The 24,805-nt window shown below is 46.4% G+C and overlaps 7 protein-coding genes across 7 annotated transcripts; 5 read left to right on the forward strand and 2 right to left on the reverse strand.

Moving 5' to 3' along the window:
• Positions 1-140: 140 nt before the first annotated feature.
• N7529_005426 (type I polyketide synthase) lies at positions 141-7,727 on the reverse strand (the record flags this gene model as incomplete). Its single annotated transcript, XM_057240953.1, has 4 exons — positions 141-2,969; positions 3,016-6,727; positions 6,782-7,628; positions 7,676-7,727. The coding sequence occupies 4 exons, from the start codon at positions 7,725-7,727 to the stop codon at positions 141-143; spliced, it is 7,440 nt and encodes a 2,479-aa protein (XP_057100248.1).
• A 1,278-nt stretch (positions 7,728-9,005) lies between these two features.
• Positions 9,006-11,123, forward strand: N7529_005427 (fungal specific transcription factor domain-containing protein; the record flags this gene model as incomplete). The annotated part of the gene is made up of 4 exons (XM_057240954.1): positions 9,006-9,273; positions 9,398-9,539; positions 9,607-10,098; positions 10,151-11,123. The coding sequence occupies 4 exons, from the start codon at positions 9,006-9,008 to the stop codon at positions 11,121-11,123; spliced, it is 1,875 nt and encodes a 624-aa protein (XP_057100249.1).
• A 5,750-nt stretch (positions 11,124-16,873) lies between these two features.
• On the forward strand, positions 16,874-17,191 carry N7529_005428 (FAD linked oxidase N-terminal; the record flags this gene model as incomplete). Its single annotated transcript, XM_057240955.1, has 2 exons — positions 16,874-17,076; positions 17,134-17,191. 2 exons carry the CDS (start codon positions 16,874-16,876, stop codon positions 17,189-17,191), a joined length of 261 nt encoding a protein of 86 aa, XP_057100250.1.
• A 6-nt stretch (positions 17,192-17,197) lies between these two features.
• On the forward strand, positions 17,198-17,543 carry N7529_005429 (FAD linked oxidase N-terminal; the record flags this gene model as incomplete). The annotated part of the gene is made up of 2 exons (XM_057240956.1): positions 17,198-17,342; positions 17,392-17,543. 2 exons carry the CDS (start codon positions 17,198-17,200, stop codon positions 17,541-17,543), a joined length of 297 nt encoding a protein of 98 aa, XP_057100251.1.
• A 577-nt stretch (positions 17,544-18,120) lies between these two features.
• Positions 18,121-18,447, reverse strand: N7529_005430 (Dimeric alpha-beta barrel; the record flags this gene model as incomplete). The annotated part of the gene is made up of 1 exon (XM_057240957.1): positions 18,121-18,447. One exon carries the CDS (start codon positions 18,445-18,447, stop codon positions 18,121-18,123), a length of 327 nt encoding a protein of 108 aa, XP_057100252.1.
• Positions 18,448-19,079: 632 nt separating this feature from the next.
• N7529_005431 (type 1 glutamine amidotransferase domain-containing protein) lies at positions 19,080-19,848 on the forward strand (the record flags this gene model as incomplete). The annotated part of the gene is made up of 2 exons (XM_057240958.1): positions 19,080-19,401; positions 19,472-19,848. The coding sequence occupies 2 exons, from the start codon at positions 19,080-19,082 to the stop codon at positions 19,846-19,848; spliced, it is 699 nt and encodes a 232-aa protein (XP_057100253.1).
• Positions 19,849-20,621: 773 nt separating this feature from the next.
• N7529_005432 (bZIP transcription factor) lies at positions 20,622-21,579 on the forward strand (the record flags this gene model as incomplete). The annotated part of the gene is made up of 2 exons (XM_057240959.1): positions 20,622-20,748; positions 20,825-21,579. 2 exons carry the CDS (start codon positions 20,622-20,624, stop codon positions 21,577-21,579), a joined length of 882 nt encoding a protein of 293 aa, XP_057100254.1.
• Between the last annotated feature and the right edge of the window lie 3,226 nt (positions 21,580-24,805).

Consider the following 24,805-nt stretch of genomic DNA (forward strand, 5'->3'; position numbering starts at 1 on the left):
GAGCTGTTGTATCTAATCTGACAATGGTAGCAATTTAATTAGAAGCCAATTTTCGTGCTACTCGGAACAATGGAAAAAAATAATTTGCAAAAAATAAGCCCTATGAAAATCCATATTTGCATTCTTCCAGCCTTGAAGAATTATGCCGTAATCGTTTCCTGCACAATGCCTTGTGCCATTGCATCGATGCTTGTTCGTGCATCCATCAAGTCCAACATGCTCATGTTTTTCCCGAAAGCTGCATTCAACCAACTCCGGAATTCTGCAGCGAGTAAACTATCAATCCCAAGATCAACCACAGTCTTAGCTGCCTTGACTGCAGAAGGGTCGATAAAAAGCATGCCGGCCACCATCCCTCGGATAGCCTCAGTCACCAGCGCGACCGTCTCCATAGCTTCTCTCCCATCATGATCAGTTCCAATTTTCTTGATTGAACTATCGAAGGACCGACGAAGTTGCATGGTAGGGGACTCATTAGTACCATTCATGTCAGCACTACCCTTGCTGCGATCGTCCCCATCCTGATGGCGCCATCCATCATCCAAGGCCCGCAACATCAGAGATGCCCGCCTGTCGTTATACCACCGCGGTATAGTACCAGAGGTAGATGTCTTGCCTTCCACCCGCCTCATGTTCACTAATATGGCTGGGTCAATGCCGGTAACAATATTGGCCTCCGAAAGTGGATCCTGCTTATGGCCAAGGTATTGACTTTCAACTTTCGAGTTGTTCACAAAAGCAGGCTCCAAAGCTCGCAAAACCTGATTTCCTGTGACGGTTTGACCCTTCGCACGGACAAAGAGATTGAGCGTTACGGCGTCTTGGGTAAGAGCTCCCAGATCATTGATGAATCCGAGTGATACCGTCGTTGCCGGCAGCCCGAGTTGACGTCGATAACGCCCGAAATAATCCAGAAAGTTATTGGCCGCTAGGTAGGTGCTCTGGGTAGGAAAAGCATAGACAGTCCCCAAGGAAGAGGTCATGGTGAAGAAGTCTAGGGTCAAGTCGGACGTGGCTTCGTGCAGATGCTTGGTTCCGAAAACCTTGGCAGCCATGCCCTCCCGGAATTTCTCCTCTGTCATCTTGTCAAAGGAGATATCTTGATAGGAGACCGCATAATTGAAAACCCCACGCAAGGTGCCCTGTGAGTTGGCCTCTTTCACTCCATGAAGAACCTGCTCTCGGTTGCTCACATCGCAGGCCACCAGTTGCACACTGGACCCCTGTGCTGCCATCTCTTCAATGAGACTTTTAGCTTCGAGGGCCACGATGTTTGGACCTCTCCGTGACCAGACAACGAAATCTCGAGCTCCTCGATTAGCCATCCACCGAACAATAGATCTCCCTAGACTGCTTAACCCGCCCACGAGTATGTAGCGAGCCTCCCGGTCGAATTGAGCGCGAGGAACAGACTGTTGGACTCGCAATCTTGCTTGGGGGTTCTCGTACGATATGATCATCTTGCCAATGTGAGTTCCTTTAGAAAACTTGAGCAGAACCTGGTCGAGTTGAGAGATATCTGACACATGGTATGGACGAATAGGGCCAATGTGGCCGTTGCGGAAATGCTCGTTAACCGCGGCCATCAGCTCCCTGCCGATTTCCACGTCACGTTCAAGAACAAGCCCCAGGTCAAATGAAGTGAAGCTGGCACTCTTTTGAAAAAGTTCAAGGGAAACACTCTTGGAATTTGTCACGTCTAGGCGGCCGACATCAACCAAATGTCCTAGCGGTGCTAGTGCTTTGATGGACTCATGAAACATATCCCCTTGAGAGGTACTGAGAATTACATCGAATCCGCCGTTCTTTGTGGCGCTGACCATGCTTAATAGACTTGCCAGCTCGCGGGAGGAAAAGATATGATCGGGCGCAATGCCCATTTCGTCGGCCAGAAAACGGGCCTTTTCCGGCGTGCCAGCTGTGACAAAGATATCGGCGCCCTTGGATCGAGCAAGTTGAACTGCGGCCAGGCCAAGGCCACCTGAGGCTGATTGTATCAAAACCTTGGACCCTTTTCTCACTCGAGTGATGTGCTCGAATGCATAGACTGCGGTCATATAAACTAAAGGCATCGTGGCTGCTTCTATCGCATTAACCCCCTCAGGTAGCTTCTGTGCAAGTGCTGCTGGCACGCGAGTATAATTTCCAAAATGACCCTTGGCCATGCCATACACGCGATCCCCAACCTTGAGATTGGTAACCGCAGCTCCAGTGGCGGAGACAACACCGACGTATTCATTTGAAAGATGATTCTGATCGAATCTTCCAGAACAAAGACCCACGTCTTTCCAGTTGAGACCAAGCGCCTCCACCTTGACTTCAGCCCAGTCCTGCGACAGAGGCTGCCAGAGCTCGGTGTATGGTCGGAAGTAGAGCGAAGTCAGAATCCCGGGTTTCTTGAATGCTGCTCGGATAGGGCCGACGTCACCCAGCACCATCGGCTTCAGATCGCGGTCATAAACGGCTGTTTCGTCATATCCCGAGAGACCTGCATCAGGAACAATCCGGCTCACCCACATGCATCCATCCTGCCAGACCAAGTCGCGATTAACAACACTCTCGCTGCCATCCTGTGCCTTTTCTTGCAAGGAAAGCTCCTGATCGAGCAACGAACGGAGCAATTCGTCCAGGTCACTTTCCTGAACTTGGAATTGCTCCGCATCAATATCTACCGAAAGAAATTCGCCGCTAGGATTCTCGCTTCCCAACGTTCGCAGCAGACCGGAAACAAAGGACCCATCAGGGTTGCGACCCTTGACTAGGCCGCATGACGTGAGCCAGAGCATGCTGGCAGAGTTCGCAGCCAGATGTTGGAAGAGACTCAGTCGATGCTGATCAGCACCGAAGAGAAGGTTTTCTCCATCCAGGAATACAACGACGCGGGAGTTAGCCGATACAACATTCTGAACATCATCAAGCATGGAGATTTGAGTGGGGACCCCACGGCTCTCGAGGGCGCAAGCAAAATGCTTTAGAAGCTTAGGGGGCTCCCCGAGACCCATGCAGAAGATGTACCAGCTGCTTGCCGACATTTTGCTGCTTAAGAGATGCACGAAGGGTGTGCACAGTAACTCTAGAGCCATGGTTTTGCTCAAAGATATTTCCGAGAAGCTCAAGGCCAACGTGTTCAAGACTCTGTATGTGACCATTCTTTTCTGTGACCTGAACTTGAACAAGATGTCCACCTGGACGGATGAGATCGCGTACATTTTCACACGCTTTGGTAGAGTGTACGGGGTCTGACCAAAGGACAATGTCGTAGAAGCCGGGTTGGAAGCCCTGCTCGGACAGATTCCGACCCATATCTAAAGTAGAGCAGGAAAAATCTCTGAAATCCTCAGGGAGCTCACGCATGAGGTCAAGCTGCTCCTGCGAGGAGTCGGTCGCGACAAACTCCCTATATCGCTTGATATCATTGGCACCAACAAGCGTCCCCAGCACGGCTCGATTCATACTGAGATTGCGACCAGCATTAATTTCTAGAATTCGCAAATCTGGATTGGCATGGCCTGCCAGATCAAAGATCTTGGAAAGCTGGGGGAAAGGGCCAGCCTTCTCCTTGACCGACGCGAGAGTCTTATCGAACTGATTCTTGCTCAGAGTGCGAAGATCGGGCCTCCAGACTAAGCGTGCGAATGGGCTTGAGTAAGGCTTGGTGGTCGAGTCCCCACTGGAAGATGAATCTTGTTCATTATTCAGGCTGGTGAATCGCATGTTGTCTACGTCCAAAATGACATTCCCCATATCATCCAGCATTTGTAGCTTGGCATAGGCGCCGCGGAGACCGCGCAGCTCACCACGAGATATACCGGATGCCCAATTGTGACCTTCCAGCCGACCGTGGTTGAATCGCATCTCATTGAAGTGGATCGGAAGTTGGACATCAGCATTTTCAGCCTGGCCACCGTTGCAAGCCATAAGACCCAATCGAATCAACAGATCCAAGGAAGCTGGGTGAATTGGATAAGGCGATTCACCACCTGGGAACATGCCCGCTGTGGTATTCAAGGCCATTTTAGCCGACGTAATATTCTTAGCTGGATCGGCACGGATTTCTGAATAGCCCTGGAAGGATGGTCCGAACTGGAGGCCCATATCAGCGAAGCGTTTGTACCATGCCTGTGCATCGACAACTCGCCCATCCATTGTAGTGTCGATCGGGGTACCTTGTACGAACGGAGACACTTCCACCTTGATCAGACCGGAGCAATGTTCGGTCCATTGGTTAGTATCGCGGACGACTGACGCGATTGAGAAATGAGCCCAGCCTGGAGACTTTGCAGTGGCTCCATCCTCAAGCTCCATACTGAGTACAATTTCAACCCCATGGTTATCTTCAGGAACTACCAGTGTTTTCTTGATAGACACGTTGCGCATCATCAGTCCGTTGATGGGCAGAGCATCTGGAAACTCTTTGTATGCATTTTCTGCGGCCACCATCGCCATGACAATGTGAGCAGCCCCGGGATGCAAAACATGAGGGGGCACACGATGATCATCCAGCCAAGGCAAGTCCTTCAGACGAAGGATGTTTCGCCACTGGGGACGTAGCTTGGTAGTACCCGGTACCCTGGATCCGAGCAGGTCATGGCGAGGCGTATTTCGCAGGCGGTACTCTTTGCTGAGCCTACTCTCATGGTACTTGATGGGGCCATAAGTGTACTTGTATGGAGGAAGATCAATAGCTGTACAGCCGTATTCGAGCTGTCCCTGGCCATTGACGAATGGCCCATCAACAGCGTTGACAGCCACTAGATCTATGTCGGCATCAAGAGCAAACAATGTCCCTGCGCAATCGAGCATAGATCTCTGGGAATTCTCATTCCTCTTCAACGAAGGAACGTGCGGGATGTTTTTGCCAATACTCTTGACAATTTGACCCAAGGGGCTCTTCAATGCAGGATGCGGGCCTATCTCAAGCAAGACACCGATGTTCATGTCTGTTACGTCGAGTAGCTTTGCTACGGCATCTGCAAAGCGAACCGGAGACTCCAGATTGGACCTCCAATAAGAGGCTGAAACTTCGTTTGTAATCTTATTAAGAGTGACGGAAGAAATCCAGGCAACAACCGGATACTTTGCATTTGCAGCATCGATATCGTCTTCTTTGAGACGACGTAGTCCGCAACTGACTCTTTCTTCATATTCAGGGCCAAATGGCAACATGTGGTGAGAGTGATATGCGAGCCTACCGGTGCGAACAATTCTGTTGAACACTGCCTCTTGAGTCAGCTTTGCGCTGAGTTCTTCGACAGCCTCAGCGTCTCCAGAGATAGTAACACTATCGAATGAATTGATGGCAGCGACCTTGACTCGCTCCTCTAGTCTTGCCTCTCGAATGTATCCCAATGCTCTTTCGGGACCAACTCCAATAGCAAGCATAGCCCCTCTTTGTTTGTTGAAGGAGACCATATAGCCGCGATAATACGCTGCTGTAATGGCTTCTGCAGAAGTTATATGACCGGATGCATAAGCCGCGGCCATTTCTCCAGATGAATGTCCAACAACACCGGAGGGCCGAACTCCCCATGAAGCAAGAAGGTCCACAATTCCAATTTGAACAGCTGTGCAGACAGTTTGTGACACCGCAGGTGTTTGAATAAGTTCTTTTTCACAGTTTCCGAGAAGAATGTCGGCAATCTTCCACTTAGGTAGATTGGACATCCTGGTCAAAACGGTATCTAGGTGAGAGATGGAGTCTCGAAACACCGCGTAATCGAAAAGGCCCGAACCCATTGCATGCCACTGTGCGCCCTGGCCAGTAAAAACAAACCCTACAGAACCATGCTGTGGGGAAGACCAGGTCTTGAGGTCGGTCTCCTGCCTCAGGCCAGTCTCTAAGTGTTTATCCTTATCGACAATACAGTAGGTCCGCTGCGTAAAACGAGAGCGTTTGGCGGCCAGAGTATAGACTACATCAGCCAAAGAGTGCTGATGGAGATTCTGAGACAAGGCGTCGACATTGGCCTCAAGCGAGGTTTGGCTGTGTGCTGAGAAAGGAAGAACCACTAATTTTCGAGTTCCTGCATCGGCCTTCCGAATCATTTTCGGTCTGGCAATCACAGGACGGTGATTGTTTGACAGGACTGAAGCGTCACTGGATTCATTGGTGCGGGCATCGCCATTCGCTCCATGCGAATAACCATTTGCTCCATTTGCATGTTCATGAAGAGACCCGTTGGCGTTTACTTGGCCATTGGCACCATTAGTACCATTGATACCATTTTCGTCGTGGTTTATATTAGCTTCATGTATTTTTGGAACACCGTGGTCAAGGACCCCGGGCTTGAGATAGGATGGAAGCACGTTGTGCACATGATCAATTACGCAGTGTCCGTTTGTCCCACCAAAGCCGGCCGATGTGACACTTGCCCTCCTGAGCTTATTTTTAGGCCATGGTTCGACTTTGGTGAGAACTCGCGCTTTGGCTTCTTGGAAGTCTATGCGCGGATTGGGCAACTGGAACCCCAGTGTCGGTGAGATCTCTCCTTTCTCAATAGCTGCAACAACCTTGAGGATTCCAGGGAGAGCGCATGCACCTTCTAAATGACCGAGATTAGTTTTAACAGACCCTACTACAAGTCTATTCTCGTATCCAGAAAGACGCGAAGGTCCAAAGACATGACCAGCTGCTGTGACCTCGATGGGATCACCAACCCGAGTTCCAGTTCCATGACACTCAAGCAATGTGGTTTGTGATGGATCAAGGTTCCCTGCGTTCTTGTACCTGAAAAACAGTCACGTTAGACTTTTTAAGATATCGCGTTGCCAAATTGCTTACGCTTCTCTAATCACAATCTCCTGAGCCGGGCCACTTGGGTTTGTGATGCCATTGGTTCGACCGTTCGCGTTGATTGCGGAGCCCATAATCAAGGCGCGGATAGGAGATGCATCTTGAATTGCCAAAGAGGATTTCTTCAGGTAAAGAGCCGCAAAACCTTCTCCACGGGCATATCCGTCGGCCGATGCATCAAAAGTGTGGCTTCTCGAAGTAGCAGAAAGGGCACCGAGTTTCCCCATGGCAATGTGACAATTTGGGTCCATGATCCAGTTGGAGCCAGCGACAATAGCAGAGTCGCAATCTCCGGTTCGAATAGAAGTGATGGCCAGATGCAATGCATACATCGCTGAAGTGCATGCACTATTCACCAGCAGACTTGGTCCCTTCAGGTTGAAAACGTAGTGAATCCGGTTGGCCAGCATGTTGGGGAATGCCCCCGTGGCTGAATATTTCCCACCATAGTCCCAGTCTCGAGTTTGTGATACATAGTTATCGAAAGAGATATCACCCACATAGACGCCAGTGCGAGAGCCAGATACGGTTTCCCATGTCTCTCCGGCATTTTCAAAGGCTTCATATGTCACTTCAAGAAGCTTACGCTGAGACGCATCCATTGTCTCCGCTTCCACGTCTGTAATGCCGAAGAAGCCTGGGTCAAAAAGTCTTGGATCCTCTTTCAATAAAAATCCACTGCTGGCTACAGCCGTGCCTGGGCGATCTGAATTGGGGTGGTGGAACCCCTTGGCCGAGAATCGTGGCTCGGTGAACTCCTGAAGAACATCCTTTTGCTCTTTGAGAAATTCCCATAGAGCAGGTATATCTCGAACACCGCCAGGCATATGACAGCCTATGTGCGTCAGTGATTGTTTTCTTTGAAGGTCTGGATAGTCTCACCGATGCCAACAAGAGCAATCGGGTCATTACCACCAGGATGTAGAGCAGGCATCTTGTGCAATTGTTAAAGGTGCTGTGACACAATCTAGGTCTAGGATATCAAATTTCCAGATGGACTGAAACGAAATCATGATCATGTCAATGACTGATTCTTTATAGCTTTTGAAATGGAGATACTAAGTAAGGTACTCCGGTGGCTTTTTTTCTGGAGGGCCACGCTTAGTATCCACGTCGTATCCGCACATCGTGTCATATCGCCATCTATGTTGAACTTCATACATTTGCGATTATTTCCATAAGATGAAGAGCCTCGTGTTATTTCCTTCTACACAACCAGCATTTTCCAAGTATGTTTAGTGTCCCGCCTAATCCCGGCCATTCCCCATCCGTAATGCGAACAGGTACTTCCTGCATCTTATTTTTGTCTTAGAGCGGGGCTCGGAATGTGATTGCGGTCCGATGTCTCAAATGACGCTATCTCTATCTTTTGCTTGATGATAATGCACAGCAAATCACAATCAAGCCTCTAAGAGGTCGGCGGGCGTGGCGATGTGTCTGTTAGAGTGGATGCTTGAATCAGTCGGCCTCGAATATCGCCCGATTTTTCACAGTAAAGCAGCCTCGTGGTAACATAACAGCTTATCCCCTGCTTGAACAATGGCTTTGTGGCTTGATTCAGCTTCAACTGGGAGTACCGTATCTTCCCTGTAATTACATAGTTACAATCCACCCGTGTTAAAGTTAGTTAGTTACCTGCATGACCTCACATGTGCAGAAATGTTTGTCATTGCTAGCCAAAGCCAGCAAGCCAACTAATGTTAAAAATGGACAGTTCAATTGTGGCGCACTCGGCGTGGTTCGCATGGTTGTCGGTTTGGGTAAGAATCGCGCGCCCTGCTTGGACCAATGGGAGAAGGTATGTAACTCACTTGGCATTATGACAGCCGTTAAATCCCGAGCTACCTTGACTAAAATGATAACGTTTGCCACGATTGCGTCCTACGGGGGGCCGTCCGGCAATTTGCACGTGGACAAAAGGTGTTATGCGGATCATCGAATGCATAAGTGACGGTCGGCGCCGAAAGATCCGGAATAAGCGTCAGCCACCCCCTTGGCACTTTGTCTCAGTTTATTTAGACGGTAGATAATCCCCGCTTTCACCCAACCCCGACCTGCGTCGGCCGATTTTCAGCGGTGTTCACCTCGCCCAGCGCTTTGCAATGCAGCAGAACCGAAAGCGTCGCGTCAGAACGTGCTACCCTTGCTACACACGGAAACAGAGGGTGGGTGAGTTCTCGAGCCGCTGAGCTTGGAATAGAATATCGCGCTAATGGACTCGCAGTGTAACCGGGAGTACCCATGCAACCACTGTACCCGTCGTCGAAGACCAGAGGAGTGCGTTTTCAGCTCCGAGCCAACGAGGAATCCTTCACATAATGCTTTGCATCCAGAAAAATCGCTGAATGAGACTAAGGGTCAGATTCAGGGACCAGTTCCTGCACGGCTCCCCATAGAGACTCCCGCTCTAGACGGGCCGAACGAACACTGGTCGAGCCAGCATTCCGCGCTAGCCAAATCATTTGGTTACTTTGAGGATAGTAATACTAACACGATGGCGTTGCTACGCAGGGTGGGCCCCCCCCCCACACACAAATCCCCAATCTCCACTATCTCCTTATTTCCTTCAGGGATTGCATGAAACTGATGGAACCTCGCAGTTAGAGTTTCCCGGGGGAACCAAGACGGCTCTACGAGATTCTTCGCCAGCATCGACTTGGGAAACTATCCACTATGAGTTTAGCCGTATGCCTGAGCGCCGCATCCTAGACTTTCTCGTTCAATATTTTGTGTGCGAGCTGAATTGGTAGGACTTTCCCGCAAATTCATTGACCACATGTCGGCCCAAATTTCTAACTTCGACTCGTATATAGGATGAAACAGATTGTGCATGCCCCCCGCTTCTTAACGCATTACCACGAGTGGTGGGAGAATAGTAAGCCCAGTTTAGTGGCAGATGTGGAGTTTGCCACTCTTATCCTTCGCGTATGCTCCTACGCAACACAATTCCTCCCCTCGCCGCTTCACGCCATTGATCAGATCTGTGGCCACCCGCTCTCCGATATTCGCAACACATGTAGTAGTATCGGAGACAATCTTGTCAAGCTCTGCGAAACTCTTGATTGGAAAGGCTCTTTGTTCCGTGTTCAACATCTGATTTTTGCAGCCCTCCAGATCTCCTGTGAAGGTAGAACTGATCAGTTCTGGGAAGGGATAGCTTCTGCGAGTCGAGCCGCTCAGAAGGCTGGCATTCACACTGACACTACTCTATTCGAGGAAAGCCTAGTACCTCAAAATGACACTAGTAAAGAGTTGGATAAAGAGGCTCGACGGAGAACTTTCTGCAGCCTTTACGTCTTGGATAGGTAAGCCTTGGACCACGACGGCTTGGAAAGAATATTGACGCTTTTGTAATAGCCATTTGAGTCGTCAGCTTGATCGTGTCCCCTTCTTACCTGATCATTTGATTGCTGGCTCACTTCCACGGATGCACTTTGTTTCTGAGACTGGGAGTACCTCGACGGAAATCCCTGCCGGTGCACCCGACATTTTTACCGAACGCCTCATGCAGGTGCAGCTAGGCCACTTTTGGCGGCAATTTGGGTCACGGCATAACTGCGACTACGATCCAACAGCAGGCGAGCAAAGGTATGACAAGTTCTACGCCGAATATCTCCCAAGCCTGCATCCAGCATTTGCATTCGACCGTACAGATACGACCTGGGATAATGCTCTTACAAAGCTCCCGATGCAAAGGCAACTTCTCCACATCGCCATTTTCGACTCGGTCTGTTGGAATTTTCGACCCGTTCTGTTACTCAAGCCCGACTATGTGGCGAGGCTTCCCCCATATAAGCGAGTGCTTCTCCAATCACAGAAGAGAAGACTTGGTTTGGTTGCATTGAAGGAACTCGAGGCTGTTACTTCCCTTCATTTGATGTTCGGGGGCTCATCCACCCGTTTTGCTGCTATTATTTTCAATACCTTCGAAGCTGCCGTTCTTTTACTATGTCTTTGTACTCATGTCGACTTTCCCTTTGACCAAGCAGACGAAAATATGGATGCTCTAGGTATTCACGCTAAGTTAACCTATAAAAAGGCTATCCAAGCTTCCGAACAAGCTATTAGCCGCCTTCAAATGTTGGCTGAACTCAGCGACATGGCTGCATCTGGGGCTCAGGTGGCTGCACAACTGTTTGCCAAAATCGCCAAGTGGAAACAATCATCCAGCCCAGTTCCTCTGGCGGATTATATTGATACATCATTTTGGCAACTCCCATACTCTGCTAACATCGGAGTTTATGATGACCTAGGCCCGTTTCCATCTTTGGAGCAAGCCTATCCCGGGTTTATGAGCGAGATCTTCTCCTCGGCGGCGCAAAAGCCCTAAGTCTTAAAAAGTGTCCTTATCGTCTTTCGAATTTCCCACGTTTGGGGCGGGGATCCTCCCCTCTAGCATCTCCTTCAAATTGGAAGCTTCTCGGTGATCAGGTGAAGACATTGCCGCAGGCAAAATAAATATAATAGAATACTCCATATTGATGTCAATATGTTTACTCTTTAGCAGCTGCAGGCTCGTATTCAACTTCTGAGTAGCAAAATTCTGTACTATTCACCTCACCACCTTTTACGCTATATGCTGATTATGCTTTCCCCTCAATGGTCAAAGTTAAATCAAAGAAGCCCTCGAGGAGCAAAAATGAGACAGGAAAAAATCCAAATACGAACAAGTGAAGTGGCAATGGACCCTCCCAAAACGGAAATTCGTTTGAATGATAGCCTGCCACGTATTTATTGTAGCCAGTAGACACATAAACTCCGGTGCTTCGGTTAAATCCGTCTGACATCGTTTTCTACAGGTAGGGTTGCTCATCGTTCGTATACAATCAACTCTACTTTAGAAGCTGCTGCTAGAAAATACGTGAAGGAAAGCAGGTTCCAAATTAGATGAGATGATTGGGAAAGTCTTCTCATTCTCGGAAAAATCATTGTAATCATGTTCCTCAAGGCTGCAGCAGACAAGGCGTTCCCAACTTAAGCCATGTGGTTATCACCATGCATCATGCATGCACCACACCCGACTTCTGTCGGCCGACGCGCATCGGAAAGATTCAGATTGCTAATACGAGGTAGCATCGGGGCTTCAGCGAAGGACTTTTGTCGATGCATCTGCATGGGGCCAAAATTTCTACGATGGTCCAGGGGTTTCCTGTTTGGCCCCACTTTGTCCACGTTAAACGTGGACTGATTTCGGTGACAGCAAAGTAGCGGGGAGATAGTTGTGTTTCATATCAGCTGAGATGCGATGACTTAGAATCAAGAGTATTTATTCTTGTCTAGGCATCCATGGATGCATTAAGCACACTCGATAGTATCAGTCACTTTGATCTCGAAGAGCACTGCAATATCCTCAACCATGTCATGGCTCGATATATCACAGAATTATGAGCCCTATCAGGCTTTCAAGATGTCTTCTGCAATCGTTCTACTCGTGACCGGGCTCTATGCGCTTTATATGTGGCTACTACCAAAGCCGCTTCCAGGTATCCCATTCAACATAGCGGCCTCCAAGTCAATATGGGGTGACGTCCTGGAGCTCAGGGATGATCCCTCGGGTTTGGCCAAATGGTGCAGCAAACAGCTCGAGGCACATGGAACGCCAATTTGCCAGGCATTGATGGGACCATTGTCGAAACCAGTGGTTCTAGTTGCTGATATTGGGAATGCTCGCGAGATGCTCATGGGACGAAGTGACTTTGATCGCTCTGTCTATATCATCGATCGATTCCCGCTGTTTGGCGAATTTCATCTCAATATGAAAACCGGTGATGGCTGGAGACAATCTCGTGGCTGGCTCAAAGATCTTCTTGCTCCACAATACCTACACAATGTTGCCGGTCCCGCTATTCACTCGTCAATTCTGAAATTGATCAATCCAGGCATCTTAGGTAGTTTATTATCGTCGGTTAAAAGGCCTATTTTTGCTAAGCCTTTATTAGAATTCATAGGCCAAATACCAGTTTCTCGGAATCTATATCGAATAGTACGTATTGTTAATGCTGATATTCGGATATCGTGAATTCCCGCGAAGAAGTTGGCCTTTAACCGCGTATCACCACCCCAAAAGGCCTCTTTATTATTATACTTCTTATAATAATGTTTTAGCACTTAAAAGGGTGTGTCGTCGAGCGGTTGGCAACCATATGTCGTATGTGGAATAAAACAAAAAGGAATGATTCGTTTTCTCTAGTAAAATTTAATAAAATTATAGGTCAAATATGAACTATGATTATCTATTAAAAGAAGACGATATTCCCCTTTTTTAACACGAAACGATATGAATTTATCGAAGACCTAGACCTAGGTAAAACTAATAATCTTATCGGTCTAACTATTCGGGGTTGGCTATATAGTATAGTCGCCTAGTAAATTAGTATCGATAAACCAACTTTCTATATAGAATTAGCCCTTAACTAAGAACCACGGTAGTATAACCTAACCATCGGCTAAAACACATTTAATACTAGTAAGCGACTCAGATTGTCCACTAGTATTATTTTTGGAATTTTCCCGGGCTGAAATAACGTTCTAGGCCTTCCCTTCGCTAATTCGAAACCTAGTCTCGTCGAAATTGTATAGGTTCTTCGGAGTGATTCCGTAGGTTTCAACGTAATTTAAAGGCGATCGTACTAAGAAACAATATAACTAGGTTCACAGACCTCGTACCGTGCTTTTTCTATTAGCTTTTGCTTAATAGTCTTAAAACGTGGAGGTAGACGGGCAATAAAGTCGTACGCCTAGTTTTTCCCTAGGTTCCGGGACGGTTTATATCGTCGGACAATTTGTAGAGCAGTACCCTGAATCTGCCCTACGGTCGGGGGAGAGAAGGCCTGATCTAAGGTATCAATCTATAGAATCAATGCTTTCTCTTGCTCAGGTTCTAGTATTTTGTTAGTCGGGTGCGCTCGTTTCGAGACTTAGAACCTTTAAGACGGCCCCTCAGTGTACTGTATGAAATGTCGAATTGCCGAGCGATCGCTTTGACGTTAGGTTTCTTATTGGCACGGCATAATGCTAAAGCATTAGTGATGCGGTCTTCTAATTCTTGAGGCATAATATGAAAAAACAGGAGTGTAGTCAATTAATGGAGAAGGTTGAGTTGATAAAAATGAGTTTACAGTCGGGGTGAGGTTACGCCCGGGAACCCGGACACCGCCTGGTGGCCGCGTTCGACGACCCGATTATATGTATGTATGTGCAGGACTAGCCGCTATCACCGGCTGGACATAAACACTATTTCTTGTATAATTATACTTTTCATGGGATATTTTCTGTTTTGCAGTTAATAATTTTTACTCTTCTTGCGTCGTACTATATGTGGCTACACACGAAATAGAAATACATACAGAAAGGAAGCAAAAAAGGATATCCTAAAATTGGTTCAACTATGCTTTCTTCTAAAATAATTCCAGACCAAACTTCTAGATGTTTAGATAATTAAAGCCCTATACATTGGCAAGAGTTGATCTTAACAGATCTGTCGCTATCCTAACAAACCTGGTGGATTTGGGCTAGACTTGCTAGTTAGCACGTAGGTGTAGACCGAACATGGTTTGCGAATGATATGGACGTGCAGGGAAGAATACCTGTCTACCAATGTTGCGCAGAGAATAATGAAGTGCTTGTCTCCCGCCATAATATTCCTATCAATATCATGAAATTCTTCTCCGCGGTCATCTATGTATCGAATTCCATAAAGGATAAGTCGCCAGATTCTTGGGCCAGATTAAGGAGCTCGTCTTTGACTTGTAAAAGCCTCGGGCGATACTTAAGAGGCAGCCACAGAGTTCTCTTGACATTGACTGTCACCCATTGGTCACTGAGCATCTAGTATCTGGAATTCTATACTTTTCCGAGGTGAAGAGTTCTTTGGGTTGACCTGGAGGTTTCCCCGGTTTGTTCTCAATCGATAGCTATTTTCAGTGAACTTCAAATAATCGATATCCCCTGCGTCCCATGCTCTAAGAATTTTGCCAGAATCTATAGCCTAGTTTTTCCAGTCCGTGTTGAAGAAACTAATTTCCGGTTACTAGAAGAAAATATCACGCAGTTTACTTTAGACCGATATGGAGATCCCTCCCACTTTAATGTATTGATGTTGATATTCCAAATTCTGCTCGTACCATTTCTGGACCCCGATGCCAGCCATTTACCATCAGACGAGATTTTCACCGATAGATTGGAGGCATTTTGGCTAAAAGTCGGCTCATGCTGGCCTCGAAATAAGAATTGTCGTCAACCAGTAAATTCCTCCTTCGACCTTGACTAGGCCATCATCATTATCCTCGATTTTCTCATCGGAGTCAACTTTTCGAGGGAATAAATTGCCATCTCTAAGACCTCGCTGGGTCGGTTGTATGGTGTCCGCTTTTATATCCCAAAGAATTGCTGTCTAATCCTTTGGAAGAGATCCAAGAAATTGGTTGCAGAAGGAAATTTCAGTCGAAAAAACTCTGTCACGGTGATCTCTCAGGCACTGGACCCTACTACCTGTGGCAAAATTCCAGACTATCACACTCTTATCTGCCGAACTGGATGCAAGGTGGTTGCTGTCGGGAGAGTAATTCAAACAGCAAACCGGACTCGAATGTCCTTTACAGACCCGCAGTATATCCCTTGTCTATATGTTCTAGATCATAATTCTCCGATCAATTGATCCATTTGCAATTATCGATCCATTCTCAGAGGATGCAGTTGCAGGGATAGTTGCCGAATGGTCCTTTAGAACCGCCTTTTTGGTAACTGCTTCTGTATCACAGAGCTCGATTGTTTTGCTCTTCTGTCGAGCTTATTGCTAGGATTTTGTCATCATGGGAGAAAGCCATGTAAGAAACATATTTACGGTCACCAAGTATTCGAAGAAGTTCCTTTGAGTCGGTCTTCCACAAACTGATCTTGTCATAAATTGAAATCGAGAGTTGGAATTTCCTTTGGGGTGATTCTATATCATAAGACATTGAAGTAATTCTTAGGTTCAAAAACCTTCAAGAGCAACCGTCCTAAAATCCAATAGTCGAACAATGTCGTCTTGGGAGTGAGTCGCGAGTAGTCGACTAACCGGAGAGAATGCTGCAGATACACCCCTCCCTGAACTAACCTCAGGTTCCCCCAGCTGCGCCTAGGTTTCCCTATTGGTTGTAAGGCAACCGCGAGAGTGTCTGCTATTCTCAGGGTGCTCCTAGAATCCCGATAGGCCAAATATTGGCTATCAGACAAGAAAATTACGCAATGAACCTGTCTAAAGTGGTCTTTGGGGTTATGATGCAAGGTGAGTTCATGCGCGAAATTGTTCGTTTCCCAGTGTATGGCCAAGTTATCAGCAGTTGCAGATGCGAGGATTCTGTCATCCGGGAAAAAGGCAACATAATGAACTGCGGCCGAATAGCCCTGCAGGGTGTGATCAATGGTACCAGTAGCCACATTGCATATTCACAATATCGAGTCTATTGATCCGGATGCGAGTATATGCACATTTGAATGAGAGGCGATATCGTTAAAACTATTTTGAGAATGAAAGAGACTTCCGGGTGCCCATTATCTGTCAAGATAGGCTGCAGAGACGTGCAGATGTATGGTACAATGTGAGTTCATTGAACAGTCGACGACAATGTTAGAAGCAAATCTCCTCTCAACACTATCCTTCTCATCGAACACTACGTCATAACTTTTTTGTCACTCTTACACGTGCATGTCGGCCTTCAAAACCAACACTTGGGGTTGGTATGCGCCAGTCCTAATCCAGGTTGTTCCTTCGAACACTTAAGCCCTAGAGCCATGTGTCACAAACAGCATTGCTTGTTAGATGTATTTATTCCTCGGTTTTAAAGGGCCGCAGTCCCATATAAGCTATGGACCCCATGTACACTGTCGTTAGTGGTAGTGATCGCGGACGTTCATCCCGATCCCTATTTTGCCCTCCGCGGGGGTATGAATACCTTCGGCATTGTGACTCATTTTAAAGTCAGGACTGTGTCACAAGGTCAGTTCCACGCCGGAGACAGGACCTACACAATAGATAAGAGAGACACCATTCTAGACCGGGCATACAGGCTTACGACACCATGAAAAAACGACGCAGCCATGTCCTTCTACCATGGCTCCGGTTATCACCAAAGTACTGACCAGTACACTTTGTCGTTTACCCCGGAGTATTCCCATCCTATTCTAAACCCTCCTCCGTATGCAGAGCTAAAACGCATCCCGTTCGAGACTGATACGGCGCGGCTCGGCTGGGCAAGTGAAATCTCTAAGGAGGTCGCGTCGGCAACTCCTGCCGGAGGTCGGTAAGATCATCAACACACTCCCCCAATTGATAATTTGGCGAACGCTAAGCGGTACAGCAACCTATTTGCCACTATGACGTATTACCCATCAGTGAAGCTTGATAGGAAGATGTAAGAGATCATGATGGACGAGATCGAGTCGTTCAATTTGATTCCAGTGTTCTATCCCAACTTGATCCTGCAGGCACTTTATGAGGCTGTCATCCATGCTGGGAGACAATGCGGCAGGAATGCTGCTGGAATCAATGCAGACGGCCCTCTTACGTGTACAAAATTCTAGTAAATAGGTTGTATATTCGTTTCTGACCGCTTCAGTTGCCCTACTAACCATACTCTGGGAGAACTCTGCCGATGACAATGCAATGAACACATTTCTCAGCCGATGGGTAGAAAGGGCCACTACCTTCATCTACAAGTTGGGAAAAGCCCATCCTTGGCTTTATATCAACTACGCCGGCAAAAATTAAGATCTTTTTTCGGGATACGGAGAGAAGAACCTCCAACGACTGCGAGATATCCAGAAGATGATTGATCCTACAGGTTTGTTTACATCAGGGCGATTGTGTAGAGGTTATTTTAAGTTCTTGTAAACTACCAAAAAGAAATAACATGGGATGTGATGTCTGGTATCTGTCTCTTTGGGATACAACTTTACTACAGGCTTGGGTGAAAGGTATTGACGAATTCCATCTTTCTATGCCAGTTGAGTTAACTACCAGTAGACCCTTGTTTGGTTTGTAGAAATCAGAAAAGGGCTATTATCACCTCTGACTTGCTTACAGGGGGACCCATGAATGCACTATCAACGATAAGACCACAGAAGCTTCCAAATTTCTGTAAAATGTCGGTTCTCAAGCAAAATCCAAAAGTCAATAGTTGGTGCATTCTCCTGATAGACGACACGAGACCCCTAATGTATCCCTATACCTCACATTAGAGACATTCTTATTGGCCGCTAGCAAGTTAAATATACACTGACCGAAAAGCAAGATGACCATGTACATACCTCATCTGAAGCACTAGGCATAGACCACCCTAAGACATTTATTTCGATGCCTCGATTTGCGAGCCAAACAAGAATACCGGCTCCTTGTTGCTGAAATTCGGAACATCACCCATGACCTCAGCCACTTCGGGGCTTGTGAATGCTTTTTCAACACCTTCCTTGTTTTCCCAAACAACAACACTTCCAAAGGTGTAAGGGGGTTGTGCCCCATCGAGACCGGGGGCAAAAGTGGTTACGGACCAATTTTGCACCCCGTACTTCGTCCAGTGTTGTTTGATTAGAGGCATGTGATGCGCCGTGTAGTATTCAATGTCGTACTTGGCATCAGGGACGTTGGGAAAGAGGACAGTAATAGTGAAGGCCATGGTGCCGGGTCGTTATCAAGAGACGGATATGGAAGATGAACTTAAGGTGGGGTGGGTGGTGACAAGGAAGGAAGACCGGACTCTGGCTATGAGATATTTCTACTAGACTGGACTCTAATACTTATATCCCAAAATTCTCAAAAGGCTGCTGGTTGTGCCAGAAACTTCCTTCAGATTTTAATTATTTCAATGCTTACAAATGGCATGATGATATCTCTGTAGGGTTCAAAAGGCTTACAGGATTTAAGGGTGTAGGTCCGAATAATTTCACTGGATAGAAGCTCCGCTCGGTGGGGGCAACCATGTAAGCAAGATGATTCAGGAAGTGTACTCGATTATATTGATTTTTCGTTCCGCTTGAATGGATTCGGTGTTTGCAGCGGACTTATCACAACTCCGTCAAAACTCTCGTTCTCAGATATTTGTGAGATCATGTTCTATTTGTAAAATCGCGCATGTCTTGCCTCTTCGGGTGTTTCCGACACGACAGTGCTCTAATCTCCAAACTATTAAAGGGCCAATGCTAGTAGATGACTGCAAAACCTGTGAGTAAAATAAATTATTTTGCTATTGCAATACTCTGGTGCATTCTCAATCTCATCTTCTTCCCATCTTTCAAAGTTCTTCTCAAGATGTCCGAAAAGCCCAGCTTCCTGTTCGTTCTCACGTCTCAGGCGATTTTACCTAATCGGGGAACCCCTACTGGCTGGTATCTGCCGGAGCTTGTCCATCCTTACAACAAGCTGGCACCCTATTTCAACATCGTCGTTGCCTCTCCAGCCGGCGGGGAGGCCCCGTTGGATCCTTACTCCATTCAAGCCACCAAAGACGACGCAGAGTGCCAGGCATTCTTGAAGGAACAGAAGAATGTCTGGGTGCAAACAGTGAAATTGTCTTCGTTGCTCGGAAAGTCAGCTGAGTTTGCCGGAATCTTTTACGTTGGTGGACATGGCCGTGAGTTGGCATCCTTTCCTGGAATCTCAAATACGTTGCACCAAATTAGGCTCTAACATACGATTTAAAGCAATGTTCGACCTTGCAAACGACTCAAATTCCCAGTCTTTAATTCGTGAATTCTACGAGTCCGGCAAAGTTGTTTCAGCCCTATGCCATGGCCCAGCTGCTTTTGTGAATGTCAAGCTGTCCGATGGGACATATCTCGTTTCTGACCAGGTGGTTACTGGCCTCTCCAATGCAGAGGAAGAAGCTATGCAGTTCACTAAAGATATGCCATTCCTTTTGGAATCCGAGCTGCGAAACCGGGGAGGAAAGTATGAGAGCGCCGATGGTTTATTCGGTGTGAAGGTGGTTGTTAGCGGCAAAGGCGGAAAGTTGATCACAGGCCAAAACCCACCGAGCGGAGCTGTAATTGGCGAGACCTTGCTCCAGGCTCTTTTGTAAATATCTAGCAGGTGGTAGTGTTTGTCAGTTCTAGCCAATTCGAAATATAGTCAAGTCATACGAAAAATCAGGAATAGTAACACGTGCAGAATTTAAGCCCACAAATCCATGTGTTCCACGGTTAGCTGCAGGTTCAATCGGTGACTATTAATAAGTTTTAACATCCCATTTCCACACCACTTTACTTATATAATATTCTGCCAGTCAAGAGATTTCCAATACGGTTTTACATCAATTCTGATACTGTGGCAATGTGGGCCAAGTGTGGAGGACCAAGCCATGCAGATGACCAATGCGAGTCTACACGTAAGCAGACTAATCAAGGTTTGGTCCACAGGTCTTTTTAACCAATGAACATCAAGGCGTAAGCAGACTAATCTGTCGGAATGCTAACTAGACCTAGCCAATAAGAAATGTGTAAAAACTCTGTATTTTATCTACTCTGATTCTGGCAATTTATAGGGTTGTGTGGCATGACTAATTAATCACAAATAAACAGTGGATACTCGCTGGGAATTCACCGACATAATCTGTTTCACGAATACCCAAGAAAGGGTAATATAAGGGGACCTAAGGCTACGGGGATGTCCATTAGCTGATTGTGGTTATCTGTGGGAGAATATTCCAAGGTTAGACATTAAAAAACGGGAACTAGACAATTGATACCTGTGGACCCCTCCAAGGTTACCTTTTTTATTACTAATCGCGTTGAACTCGGCCTTTCGGTTCCAACGGTGCTAATCTCCTTTCATTCCAGTCGTATGGAAACCCCAATGTCATCAATCGCCCCAGTATCAAACGCCCAAAAGAGCTCTTATTCTCCCGATGACGATTTGACGGGGGTTACTAGCGCGGCTTTACGGCGGAGAATACAGAACCGTCTAAATCAAAGAGCATACCGTGAGAAATTCGCCTATTTGTGACATAATCGATATCGATCGTACCTAGCTAACACGGTCCTTTCTTTTGAATCCAGGCGCACGTCTCGAGGCGCGTGCTCAAAGGGAAAAGCGAATAAATGAAGCACCACAAGTCCCTAAAATTGGAGATGCTGCTACCCTCGCACTACCGAAGAGCGGAGCCAAATCACGGCCAAATCCAATTATATGCACATTATGTGAGGCACAACACTCACAGTGTACATTCGCCCCTCCGAACATACATGCTCTTATGGATGAGTTCGAAAAAAGAGCCCTGAATAGTTATTTGGAAGGCTCGCCAAAGACGGATCTTTTGATCAGCCTAAGTAGACTAAACGTCCTTCGGGCAGCATACGATAATGTCATGGCTATGGGGATGACAGCGGAGTGGCTTTGTCAAGATGAACCCATTTCAATATTCAGTATACAGGGTCCTCAGCTTTCTGAGGATAGTATCCCATTCACTTTACGTCCCACAGACCTACAACGATCAACGCCACATCATCCATGGCTTGATATTTTCCCATTTCCTCAGTTTCGTGACAACCTCATCCGAGCCGGAGATAATCTTGATGATGATGAATTATGCCATGACCTTACGGCGTTTTGGGACACTCGCACTAGTAATGCTAGGTTACTCGTCTGGGGAGTACCGTCTTGTCCGGAGAATTGGGAGGTCACAGAGGAATTTGCTATCAAGTGGGGTTTCTTTCTGCGAGGTTCTCCTGACATTCTCATTTCAACAAATAAATGGAGGTTGAAAAGAGGTGAGAAGCCACTGGTTTGGAAGAGAATATTTGGTATATACTAAAGGTGTCCTCCTATACACTCCTTAAGGAAAGCACTCAAGTTGTACCCAAGTGATACAGAGGGCAAGGAATATAAAGGAGAACTGTATATATGGCTACCAATCAAGTCCGATCATAGCAAGTTTCAAAGAGAGAGAAAACTACACATAGCAATAGATATACTAACACGCTGGCTTATATGGGACTTTGGCTTACACTAGAATTCAATAAATAGCCGACGCTTAGTAACATATCATCTTTGTGCTTACTCCCCTGCTATGCTGATCTTTTAGTTGCTCAGCTCGGGCTTATTTTTGGGGTGTTGATTATAGGGGCACTAACGGACTTTACATCGTCTTAGGCGATAGTTCATATAGCTTTGATTTGCCTCTTTCCCAACATCCCTTTATTCTTAAGCTGATTTTGATAACGTATGCTTTTATATTAATTTTCCAATTGGCGGCGTGATTATTCTTATCACCACCCAGGACCGGAGATTGTCAGTGACGGTCTCTTAGCCATCTAAATTGACCGACATAAATTATACCCAATTGGACTCTTTCTCTTTGCACTATGTCAGGACCCATATACTAAGCAGGTCTGACGATATATATCTCGCAGTCTATGTGAGACTGCGAGATGGCCAGTTCGCACCTGCGAACTGGACCCAGGGCTGAGACCCGCAATGCGAGGGCTCATGACCTCACATGACCCCACATTTGTATATAAACAGTTCAGAGGCTGGAGTCTTGGACTCCAGCGATTAGTTCAGCATTGAACCTGTCTACTGCTTTCTCTATTCTATTGCCCGAATCCACCTAAGTCCCAAGACCCTCGTAACGGGGTCTTACACACTAGCAATGATTCAACTATTCCTGGTACTCTATTACGATGGAAACCGATATGCTTAGAATAAATGCCTGTTTCCTTCCGCATAGTTTGTTAAAGAATGGTCTCTTCGTCTTCTCTCTTTCTGATTTTATATTACGTGCTTTGAGGTAAGACTCTAGTAGGATTACTTTTTTTGCTTTTTTTGATATCGCTCGAGATGATATTTCAGATATGCTTTCAAATGTCCTTTTTACTATCTTTTACGCGCCAACTTGGATGCCGATGGACGTCTGTTTAGAATAATGAGTCGCAAACTAAGGCACAATTCCTGCCAAACAACCTTTCCATATATAATATAATATCTATTCATGGATATGACCAGAGGTGCTTATTCAATTAAATATTACGCTATCATAACATAGGAAATAAGGAAAACAACGAAGTTTCTGTAGGCTAATGGATAATTTACTATTACTAACTATCACTAGTAATACCTATGTTTATCAATAGATATATATAAAGGTCCGCTATTTCGCCTATAGTAGAAGCGCGGGGGCTACTCCGCGAGAAACTAGAAAGGGAATCAATTTTGAAGAGATTCCTTGATTCTTAAAAGTCCAAATAGCTGATACGGTTCTAACCACTTGATGTGTCTAGCTTTTGGAAAATTAAGTGCGAATTAATGGTATAGAGGTGGTTGAACTAAGGTGGGAGCATACGTTAATAAAGTAATATTGGTAATGGTGAGTTAGCGGCCGGAAATGGCCTTCTTAGGGTAAAACATGGTTATGTGCGAGTACAACTTATAATTGCCAATAGGGAGTCAGAAACGGCTCCCAAGTCGAAGTGGTTTCTCCTAGCTCGTACTGGGGATGTCCCAGTATAGGACGTTGCACGTGATCTGCATAAGAGATTGATCGGTTAGCTCTCGGTGGCCCATCTGTAGGTCGCTGTCCCCACATGTGATTAGTGACTGGTATTGTAAAGTATAGGGGGGTTCTAGTGTTTACAGGATAGGGCCTGTCAACTAGGTAAGACGAAGATGGCCCCGGAACAGATGTATTATGTGAATAGTACAGAGACTGATTCTTGGGGAACTTCCAGGTTCCCAAGAATGGACTATTTATCATTGATAGGAGCGGGGTAGAGTGGCGGTCAGAGTACGCTCTGTGATCGACAGTGACACGCTGGCGATAACCCGTCTCTATGACAGGACTTCTGAAGATTCAGGATCCACTCCGTTACAGGTATGTCCGTAACAGGTACGAGACTGATACCGAAGAGTAACACTTCCTTCCGTATTATCGGAAACATTCCTATACGATCTGTATAAAAAGCTAGGTCTATTTTAGTTAAGTTAGATTTTATGCTATAGGGGAGTGCTACGAAACTAAGACTACCACGCAGAATAGGTCTGCGTTAACAATATTCCTCGCTGGGAAAGCTGCGCAACCAAGGACTTCAGAGCTACCGTTACCACGGCTGTCGCCGCCACGAGCCTAGCTATATAAGACTTACGCCCCCTCACAGCTAATGTAAGAAGATTACCAGGTCAGGGGTGATCAGCCTGTCAATCCGGTAAGATACGATGATGGATCGGTAATGAATAAGTGGAGGAGCGTCAACGATATAGTATTCTTGTACAGAGACTAATTCTTGTCCCCCAGATAGGGGCCAGGGAGTTATCCCCTTTTTATGCCCTGTTTGGACGAAGCTCCCAGGGGCACATTATCTCTGTCGGTATCACTTATTGCGATTCCATCTTCGTTGGTGACACTACGTCCGAATCCTTTTCGTAGACGGAACATTCCCGTTACATGGTCGGATCCATTACTCCTCGTCCTGCATAGCCTCGTTAAAACCAACCAGGCAAAACCCAGATGGGAAAAGGCCAAAGGTTGGAAAGAGTGCTTGGCAGTCTTAATGATCTGTCTCCCATTGTATGATCCCAAAGACCATTACAGCTAATGAGCCCTGTGACTGTTAAAATGTGCTTAGCTATATAAGATTTGGCTCGCCAAGGAATTGCCATGGCTCATTAGCGATATATAGGCGCCTCTCCGAGGCGCTAGGAACTAGTATTCGAGTATTCGAAGAGTATTCGAAGAAGCAAATACTTGCGCAACATCTTTACCTTCTTCGTATTCCGAAGCAACTTAGAGAGATAGAACGAGCCCTAGATAGAAACAAACCAAGCACTAGAATCGTAAATTCACGACTAAGTCTTGTTCGCTATCGAGTTCTATATTCTAACCCCCCTGTCTTAATAGTTTGAGGTCTGATAGTCTATCTGCTGTAATAGGATGCATCTACCATTAGAGCGTAGAGCGAATAGAGACTTGAGTGTTTTGGTGCGTCGCAGATGTGTTGATGAGTGTTGATGAGAGAATATTTCTAATGTAATCCTCATCTTTTACA

This window comes from Penicillium soppii (assembly GCF_028829465.1).
Source record: "Penicillium soppii strain IBT 18220 chromosome Unknown utg000004l, whole genome shotgun sequence".
Lineage (NCBI taxonomy): Eukaryota > Fungi > Ascomycota > Eurotiomycetes > Eurotiales > Aspergillaceae > Penicillium > Penicillium soppii.